At 44.8% G+C, this 10,041-nt stretch overlaps 1 protein-coding gene across 2 annotated transcripts in view; it reads left to right on the top strand.

Moving 5' to 3' along the window:
* The first annotated feature begins 646 nt into the window (after positions 1–646).
* VDAC1 (voltage dependent anion channel 1) overlaps positions 647–10,041 on the top strand; it is a 30,948-nt gene continuing 21,553 nt past the window's right edge. Inside the window, exon 1 of one of the 2 annotated variants that reach the window (XM_084838901.1) lies at positions 647–824. In XM_084838901.1, the coding sequence (XP_084695027.1) occupies positions 702–824 (123 nt within the window). In that variant the 5' untranslated portion in view covers positions 647–701. Of the gene's footprint in view, positions 825–4,528; positions 4,659–10,041 lie in introns of those variants that run through there. The other variant, XM_084838902.1, reaches the window with a different exon arrangement.

Raw genomic sequence — 10,041 nt, 5'->3', positions numbered from 1 at the left:
ACTTGTGCATAATTCTACAAGATAAGGGGCTCAGCGGAACAGTTTCCTGGCTGTCCAGGAATTTCAGTGGGTTTACTGTAAGTAGGACTAACATTAGACACAACCCTTAGGAACGGCGGTAAAAGGGAACTATGAATTAATTGAAGCTTAAATCCTGCAACTACTTGTGATGGCGTTACGGGAAAGTTTCGCGTTTGCGCTCCAGCAGCCCAGCAAGAAACCCCTTTACTTGGAAGCAAGCCCCCCCGGCCCCGATTCACCTCACTGGCAAGGAAGTATGGATCGGGCTGCAAGGGTGCTCAAGGAAAGGCATCTCCTTTCTTTTTTAACCTCAACAACAGTATACAGCCCCCCTCCATCAATGGAGCACCGGTTAATAACTCCGAGGATGCCGGAGGTTAAACTGAACCATCGACCGAGCGCTCGCCTGCGCGGCGGGCAAGCCGGCTAAAGCGCCGCCAAGCTCGGCTGCCCTCGGCCGTGCGCAAGAGACGGCGCCCGCAGATTGGCGGAGCCGCTCCCTTTGCGCGGAAGGCCCTGCCTCGCCTGTCCGCCTCTCCGGCGCTCAGCCTATCCGCAGCCGGGGGGCAGGCGGGCAGGCGAGCGTCGGACGGCGGTGAAGTCACGTCCCTCTGCCTGCCGGGGCGGGTCCATCCGTGTGCGTGCCAGACAGCGCCGGGCTCCGTTGCTCTCTCGCTACTATGCTGGCCTCCGCGCAGGGCAGATCCGCCCCGTTCCATTCCGCCGCCGCCTCTGCCTCGCTCTCCCCAGCTGCCATTCATCAGAAGCCTTGTTGCGGCCACGGCAAGGACCGGGAGAGCACGGTAAGGCCAAGCACAGCCGGCCGCTTCTTCCGAGGCATCGCGCCAGCCCAGACCCTGGGCCTGCCGCGCGGGGATCGGGAGGGAGAAGGGGAGGAGGGGCGGGAGGGAGACGGGATGCCGGGCGGGAGCGGGCGCCCATCGAAGCCGCCTAGGCTCGCCTGCTACGCCATTTCTGCAGCCGCAGGGGAAAAGGATGCCGAGGGAGGAGGCGGCTTTGAGTCACCGCAGCAGGCCCTGGGAGATGGCAGCCTGGACTGCGGCGAAATCGCCTTGCCCTCCAGGAGCGACCCTTGGCGCCCTGCCCTCTCCATGTCAAGGCCGCGCGTGCTGCGTGGTCGGCGTGCCGCAGGCCTCAGAAAGCCATCGGGGCAGCCGCCTACCTTGCTCCCTCCCCAGTCATCACCACCAAGAAGTTAGAAGGGAATGGGAGAAGAAGCCCCTTGGCGGGCATCTGCTTCCTGAAGCTTGGCCATTAAGTCCCCTTAAAAACGATCCCCCCCCCCACCTAATCCTTCGTCCCCAGACGGCGACGCCTCCGCCGTTGGTTTCCCTAGCAGGCCCGCCTTGCTCGCCGTTTGGCACCTATGTTAAGCAGCGCCATTTGCTTGCCTGCCCATCCCCGGCTGTGGCTCTGGGAATGTAGGGAGGAGGAGGGCGTTTCGCGAGGGGAGCCGCCGCTTCCTTTTCCTCCGCGCTCAGCGCGCAGAGCTCGAGGTGACCTTCTCTGGAGGCAAAGCGCGCTTTGCGGCGCCGTCTTTGGGCTCCGTGTGCACGCTCGCTCCTTCTCTCTCGCGCTCGCTCCGCATAGGCCTCGAGCGGAATGCTAACAGCGCTTACGAGCAGCACATGCTCAAATCCTAGGGAACAGCAAGGTCGCACAGCCCTGCCGTTGGCCACAGGAGACAACGAATGTGTGGTTTGCAAGGGCCAGATGCGGCCCATAGATACCGTTGTCAGAGCAGTTTCTGGTTCCATTCCAGCCAGTCTTCAGCTTCCTGACTTGGGCTTTCTCCTTGCCCTCTAAACGCCCTTAATGTTCTTGCCTGCTGTCCTTCTATCTGTAGGAAGAAGGCAAATATGGTGGATGGGTGGAGAATAGGAAGTCTTGAGGGTTGGCCCAGATAACGTCCTGTATGTTGAATGCCTACAAATGGATTTAGACTGGTCCGTATCAGTGAAGAAAGCTGCATGTCTTAAAAGGTATCTGGAGGCAAATAGGATCTAGATTTTCAAATAAAATCTAAGGGCACCGTCTAGTCAAAGTTGACCACTTTTTTGGGCCCATTGATTTCATTGGGAAAGATATACACATAGCTAAATCTCTTCCACTCAAGTCACTAGGAATTAAAAGTGCTTAGTTTTGGCTGGATCATGGCTTAAGTATTTAGTATGCCATTAAAAACCACCACCACCACCAGATCTTCAGTATTTGAGGGGCACAATCAAGCCAAAACTAAGCACCTTTATATTCCACTGATTACAATGGGAAAGACTGAAGCATGTCCTTGGTTCTCCCGTTGATATTAATAGGATACAAAAGTACTTTGGCTGAATCATATCTAAGGTTCTTTGATAGTAAATGCTTTCTGGACTTTCCAAATGTGACCACACATTTGATTTGTGTGAACACTGACAATTATGGCTGGGTGTAGATCAGCCTTCCCCTCCTTGGTGCCCTCCAGCTATGTTGGACGGGCTGGGGCTGATGGGAGTTTTAGTCCAACACATCTGGAGAGCACAAGATGACATAAGTTGTATTTGCTGCCCTAGGCTGAAGTCTACTCTCATTCATAAAGTCAATAGAATTGCTGAAGTTGATAGAGTTGTACAGCGTAGAAAATGGACAAACCATTACTTATACTTGGGGAAGGGTTTATCTTTCTCTGTATATTCCTTTTTGTATGTAATAGAGTTAAAATATATTGACTATAGCACAGATTCAAACCCATTAGCAGTCAAAAGCACAGGGATAAAACATAAGTGCATGCTTTGAAAATGTGCTTTGGTATTCAGCAAAACTGACACACCCCATCCAATTCTAGTCATGCTTGTAAAATATATTTGTGGCCTGAATATGGAGGAAGAGAATGCATATTCAAATGCACATCCTAGTGAAAGCAGTGGAGTGCAGATAGATGGTGTTCACATTCAGATGCACATTCAAATGTACATCAGATTTATGTTTACAGTCTCTGATTCAGCAAAGAAGAAGCCAGTCCAAAGATCTTAGCTGGATTGGGGTGACAGATTAGAAACTGAAGTGGATTGAAAGCCACTCAACTAAATAATGATGTAAGCTGTCCTGTGTGTCTTGCCTAGCTCTCAGTACAGATGCCTGCTTCCAAACAAGTCTCCCAGGAGCAAAATAGACTCATGTAGCCATTCACATACTACCTGCCCATCCCCCGCTGTTGGGATATTTTACATACCTTTCCAGACACAGATACTGATCTCTGTGGGACGTAACACTGAGGCTATTGTTTCCCAGTTGTTCCATTTGCATAAGCCATTGCTCTTTCAGCAAGGAGGCATGCACTGGTGATGTGCTTTAGTTTTAATACAGTCCTTTCAGTAGAATATGTCTCATATGGGCAATGTTGGTGTATTCTCCAAGATACGTCATTAAAACGCACTGCAGTAGATTTAGAAAAGAGAGATCTGTTTAAACCGCTCCCTTAATATAATTTTAAAAATCCATGGAGATTCTGCAAACAAGTTAATGATAATTTCATCAGTATGACATTTTGTTGTTTTGGAAAGTAGATATTTTAAACACAAAACTTTATTTAATTGATAAATAGTGTTCTTGATAAATTCAGCCATTCCTGTTCCCTTCCCATGTTCTCATCCAGTTTGGAGGGTGGAGTCAAAACTGAGTGTTTACACTGTTGCATTCAGATTTTATAAATGGGTATCTGAAGGGGTCTCAGTGGATATCAGTATTGTAGTGTGGGTTCCAAAGTATTCAGAGAGAAGGCTGAGAAAACCCTAAAATGGCCAATGGAGTTTTCATATAAAAACACTGACCCAGTGAACCATGCACTCACTTGTCCTTTTACCCACTATGGATAACAGGACTTGAGTGCAAACTATTCCATCTTAGATAAGGTGAGATGGACAAGTTAGGGATGGGTAGCAGTCAAGGACTGACAGATGGTAGTAAAGTTGAGATAGGAAGGAGTTTAGGTGACAGTGGAGGAGAAGGTAACGTAAGGTCTGGATCTCAAGGAAAGATTTAAAGAGTGTTTGTGTGCATGTACATGGTATGTGGGAATAATGGCTTGATGGATAGAGAGAAAAGCTGCTCCATTTAAAAAAATTGGTGCATCTGAAAAAATTGGAGCACTAGCAAAACTTTAGATAATTGAATAAAACCCCATACATATAGTGGGAAGAACTGCTTGGGCCCCACTGGAGTGTGCATACCGGTTTAGCATTAGTAGACTTCATCCCTCAATGACATAACATATATCTAATTTGAGAGTCACTAAAATGCAAACATTTGCTTAGCAAAACTATTAGCAAGTCCTTCTTCTCCTCAGGTCTTTTGTATGGGCAGATCTTGTCCCATGCTAAATATTACTTTAGTCCACATGACTGTGCAGCCTCCGCTAACTTGGTGTGGGTTAAATCTGGAGTTTATGTCCATTGACTGTGGACAGGAAGCCAGGACCGGTCTTAATCACCTGCATCCCTTTTGTCTTCAGTAACATGAATGTGTACATCTAACTGAGGCTATGATCATATGAACTCTGTGGGGTTATGTGCTTAATTTCCGTCGCCTTCTTCGCTTGTTCACACACCACTACTTGGGCACCTTGTAATGTTACTAAGGTAAGCAAGCAAAAAGGCACAAGCCATTGCACTCCCACGTGAAAACTTCACTGAATTTCTCCTGCCCCTTTTCCTTTTTTCCCCAGGGACAATTGTTTTTTCCCCTCCTCCCCCATGGCTGAAAAAAACATGGGTTGAAAATATTGGCACATTACTGATTGCTGGCTTCTTGTTATGGGAAATACTGCAATTGATTACCTTCTGGCTGTTCTTAGCAGTAAGGAGAGCTAGATTATGTGGACAAAAATACACAGTTACGTGATGAAAATCAGTGTGAGAACGTGTTGTGCCAATACGGTAGTTCCATAAAATTCTGGCTACCATATTTTGCCTTCATTATCTTCAAATTGTCTGAGCACCAGACACTGTGCAAAAACCAGTCCTGATATTCTCTGACTGCTGGTCAGTTTGAATTCTGTTACAGTTATCAAACTCTGTGAAAATGATCCTTTATTTGTTACTTTTAACACCCTGATGTTTATGATATACGTAGATCTGGGATGGGGGAATTGTGACCCAAGGGCCGTAAGCAGCTCTCAGCCTAACTTTATGTGGCCCTCAGCATCATCCAGCTCTCCAGATATTGTGGGCCCTCTCTTGCTGCGTGGTCGTAGGTCTGGGAATCACTTCCTCATCTGCTTTGTGAGCATGTGCGCGCGCGTGCCTGTGCATACAAGATAGAGAAGAGATACGGAGGCACAGAGAAAGGAAGAGCATGCAGTGCTACAAATTCTGCCCACCATTGGCTCTGGCTCCTCCCACCTTTGACTGTTCCCCCTCCCAACTTTTCCCATTGGTCAATGGTCCTTCATAGGGAAAGTGTTCCCCGTTCCTGATAGACATGGTAGCCACTTGATCATCCCTGACCTTCCATTGCCAAATGCTTGTGATACCTTTAGATATATTCAGCCTGAAGAAAATGGGAACCTTTATGCTAACATCATTCAAACACAGAGAGATGTTCTTTACAGAAAAAGGTCTGGCCGGGGAATGCTGTGAGTTGTAGGACTTTTTTCTGCCCAGACATGCAGAGGATTGTGCCTTAAATGTTCCAAGGCCAAGGATCCAGAACAATGTCAAGCTATCACATCTTCGTGACTGTGTAGGTTTATATTTATTTTCAAGGAAAGCTCTTAAGCCTTTTTATCATCATATAAGAATGCTTCCAGTTTAGATGTTGTGTCACACGGTTTGAAAAGGTTCCTGCATTGGAAATTGTGAAGGTAGAAACATTAGGAAACAGTGTATCATGCTTTAGAAATATAATAGTTTCAAGATACAATCTGTAGTTACTACTACTTAAGTAGTAAGGCTCCGGACTCTACTGAAAGCAGAGTCTTGGAAGTTCTTGAATTTTGATGAGACTCAGAATAAGTGTTCACATTTTGCTCTTAGATGTTAGTTTTGATTTTCACATATATAGTATCTTTTGTAAACCAGGGAAAGTAGTAGCAATTCTCAAGGGTAGGAGAAGAGAGAGTTGCTGTATTTCTCTCTCTCTCTCTCTCTCTCTCTCTCTGTCTCCCTCTCCCCCCCCCCCGCCCCAGTTTAGACATCTGTATTTGAGACACTGCCCAACAGTACATTCACTATAAGGATTGTTTCATACATGATGTGGTAGCAAACCTGGGGTTTGCTACCACAGCTATGGATCCCCAGGTAATGCACCTGTATGATGCATGTATGTTTGCATAACATGTTCATCATATTTAACCATTATATTTTAAAGTGTACGCTTTACTTTTCTTAGGTGTATTCCTATGATCTATGTGTGAAGTGGCTTTAAATTTGTTCCCCTCATTGGCTTGAATGAATGATTCTTCAGAATATAATGAGCTATCGTAACTGTCCTATAAAGTAAAACGGTGAATGCATAATTGCAGAGAACTATCTGGGACTGCATTTGTATGGTTTTGTCTTCCATAACATTTAAAAAAAATCATTAAAATCTGTATATAATTTTTGGAATCATGAGGAGATACTAGTCTGAACAAAGCTCTCTGTTAGTCTCGCTGTGGCAGGAACTCCTAACACTGACTTGCATTTTGTCCTGCTATTTCTGTCTTGGCTATCCTTGAACAGGGATTGAGTCATGTGATAGCTTTATCATCTGCAAGGCTGGGATTCAAGACACCGACATTCAGTTTCACTTGTGACCCAGTCAGAGTTCATATTTGCAGACCCTAGAAGTGATAGATAAGGGCACTTGCTCAATATACTCTCGGCTCCTGCAGTATTAAGATCTTTTCACACTCTTTAAGCATATCGATCTTGCAACATGTGGAAGCTGAGGGCTTTTCCTTTCAGCTACAGCAGCCTAAAATGATTGATCAGGTCTTGCAAAGCGGAAGCAAATATGTTTTTCTTGATGATACATATCATCATCAAGGTTAACCAGAGAGAACACATTGCACTATGCTTTTGAAACCAGTTTTAGGTAGGGATGGAGGAATCTGTCCATTTTAGTTTCTCTCACTTTCTCCAATTTTTCCAGTCTTCAGTTCATTCTCTCCTGCTTCTACATCTTAAAAAAAAGTATCTATGAAAATCTGCGTGCATTTTTTTACACATTTCTCCTAATATACTCATTTTCGTATGCATTTCCCCCCAGTATATGCCTTTTTTTGCAAGCAGGTTTCTGTTTTTTCTATCAGTATATGCATTTTTGTGTGTACATCCCCCTAATATATGCATTTTTTGTTCCAAAGGCTGCATTGCAAAATCCTGAGAAGTGAAAATACTGAAGGATAGCTCCATTCCAGTTCACATATTGATTCAGGAAATGCAAATTTAATAAGTTCTTATCAAAATGTGAACTGAACCAAATTCTCCGCTATCCCTAGTTTCAGGCTGTAATCCTATACACCCTTACCTTGGAGTAAGTCCAGTTGAATTAATTGAGGCTTACTTCTGAGTAGACATGCATAGGATTGCAGTGTCAGACAGCTGATTCCTCATGGAGCTGAGAGCTGTTTTAGAACTAATTTCCTGTTAGATCCAGGATTAGCTCTTATTTTTCCTTAATTTCAGTAATTGCATAAGATGGGATTTAGGCATCTCCCACTGTTCTACAGAGTCATAGTTTAGACTGCTGCATTAAAGTGGCATGTCATGGTTGATTCATCACTCAGCCATTGCTGAAATTTTCACGCTGTGAAAGCTTGCTTGTAAAATCAAGCTGATATCGGGGACTTGGCTCTCTTCAATTCTACCTATCTGACCTTTAGAATGGAGTTGCAAGAGGTTGGAGTCAAAGCAGTCTGACTGATAACTGTAACATGAGATAAGCAGAAAAGCACCCTTAGGATGCAATCCTGTACACGCTTAACTGGGAATAAATTCCATTGAACGCCATGGAGCTTACTTCTGAGTAGACATGTATAGGGCTGCACTGTTGAGAATGTAAAATACCATGGTGGGTGGCATGAAATGTTGGCTGGGAGCTGTTCCAATATCCATATGTTGTTTCCCTCTGCTTGCAGAAGTGGTCTACTTGCATAAAAAGTATAGCTCTGATGAAGGAGACCTCTGGAGATAAGCTTCTCTGAGCTGGAATTTCTGGTTTTGGAGCACACTGAGGCTACTCTGTGGAATTCGAAGAGTTCCCTTCTTTGATGTACAGTATTCAAATGGCATGTGAATGGTTTGTGTAGTTGTTAGTTTTTCCCAGTTTTCTTGAACATTTCTTATACAAATCTGCTTTTAGTTTTAGCCCTTCAAATTGACATGCTGAGTGTAGGATTCTTGGAGACACAGAAGGACCATCCTGCTGGATGTATGGGTGTGCTTGATCCTCCAATCTTTCCCTTCCCCAAAGATCTGTCTAGCTGAGGAGCATCCATTTTAACTTTACTGAGGGATGTGGGAGGCTGGGAGTAGCAGCCTCAGGGAGTACCCTGAAGGAGATGGTCACATAATGGTTAGTTAGTATCTTCTGATGTCTCTCTCTCTCTCTCTCTCTCTCTCTCTCTCTCTCTCTCTCAATCTCTCTCATCTAATGTAGGCTCAGGAGCCTCGACTATGTCAGCAGCCCTACTATGCTTCTTTGTAACAAGTTTTATGGGTATGCTTGAGTCAGTAGTTCAGTTCAAGCCCAAAGAGTGACTCTTGACTTATCTAACAGTGGTATCCAGGTCTGGCGTGCTACAACTTGTTGCACTTAGTGCTTCAGGCTGGAAATAGCAGTTAAACTACCTATCTGACATCTGTGCATTGGTATTGCTCTTGTAAAAAACAAATTGTTTCTGGTCTAGAGCCAGAATAAGCAACAACGCAGTCACTGATGATCACTCCAAAGAGGTTTAGGGAACCATGTCGTGTCACGTTTTGGTACTGCAGGTTGCTATTGGGAATGCCCATGTTTACCTCTTTGGCATATTCTTACATTTGCTTGCGTTTTCCTTTGGTAGAATTGTGATAATTCATACTATAAATGACAAAGGATAGTCTGGCCACAGTGGTTCATGCATGCTCTGGTAACCTCCTGATTTGGATTACTGTAGTGCGTTGTACATGGGGCTGGCCATGAAGACGACTTGGAAGCTTCAGCTAGTGCAGAATGCAGTGGCCAGAATTCTAACTGGTACAGCCAGGTGGATTCACATCACAGCCATTCTGAAGGAGCTGAACTGGCTGCCTATTTGCTTCCAAGACCAGTTCAAGGTGTTGGTGCTTTAAAGCCCTAAACTGCTTGGGACACAAATATCTCTGGCAGTGCCTTTCTCTATACCAGCCTGCCCATGACTAAGATTGTTAGGGGAAGCTCTTCTCCAAATACCTTGGGTACATTATATGCCAACAAGGGAGAGATGCTTTCATGGTTGCAGCACCCAATGATGGAATACCCTCTCCATGCAGGTATGACTAGCATCAGCTCATAACCTTTTTGTGTAATTGGCTGATTCTGTCTGTTTTACTGTATTGGCTGCCTTTTTTGTTTCATTCCGATAATGTGGTCTTTCTGTTTTTATTGTTTTAATTATATTTGCCCCGGTATCCACAAGTATGAAGGGCAGTTTTCACATGTTGTAATAAATAAATAAGGCCTCTGGAAGATGAAATCCATCCTCAGCATCTGTCATTTACAGGCAGAGAGGTGGGGATGTTGGCAAAAGAAATTAAGGGCACAGTCCTATGCATGGTTAGATATGACTGTCTGGGGAATGCTGGGAGTTGTAGGACTTTTTCCATCCAAACATGCATAAGATTGTGCCCTAAGCCATGTACAATTTCCAGCCTCTTGAATGGAGCTGGTGGACTTACTAATAGATCTGTTGGTCTGTTAAAGAAATGAGGGTGAAATATTTAGTGCTTGAAATAAACTATCCTACATTATGTGTAATGAGTGAGGTAAGCTGCTAAGTTCCTTTTTCATATTCATTTA

This window comes from Heloderma suspectum, chromosome 2 (genome assembly GCF_057233095.1).
Source record: "Heloderma suspectum isolate Gila_16-S chromosome 2, 16-S_ref, whole genome shotgun sequence".
Classification (NCBI taxonomy): domain Eukaryota; kingdom Metazoa; phylum Chordata; class Lepidosauria; order Squamata; family Helodermatidae; genus Heloderma; species Heloderma suspectum.
The sequence above is the reverse complement of the archived record's forward strand: the minus strand, read 5'-3'. Positions and strand labels throughout refer to the sequence as shown.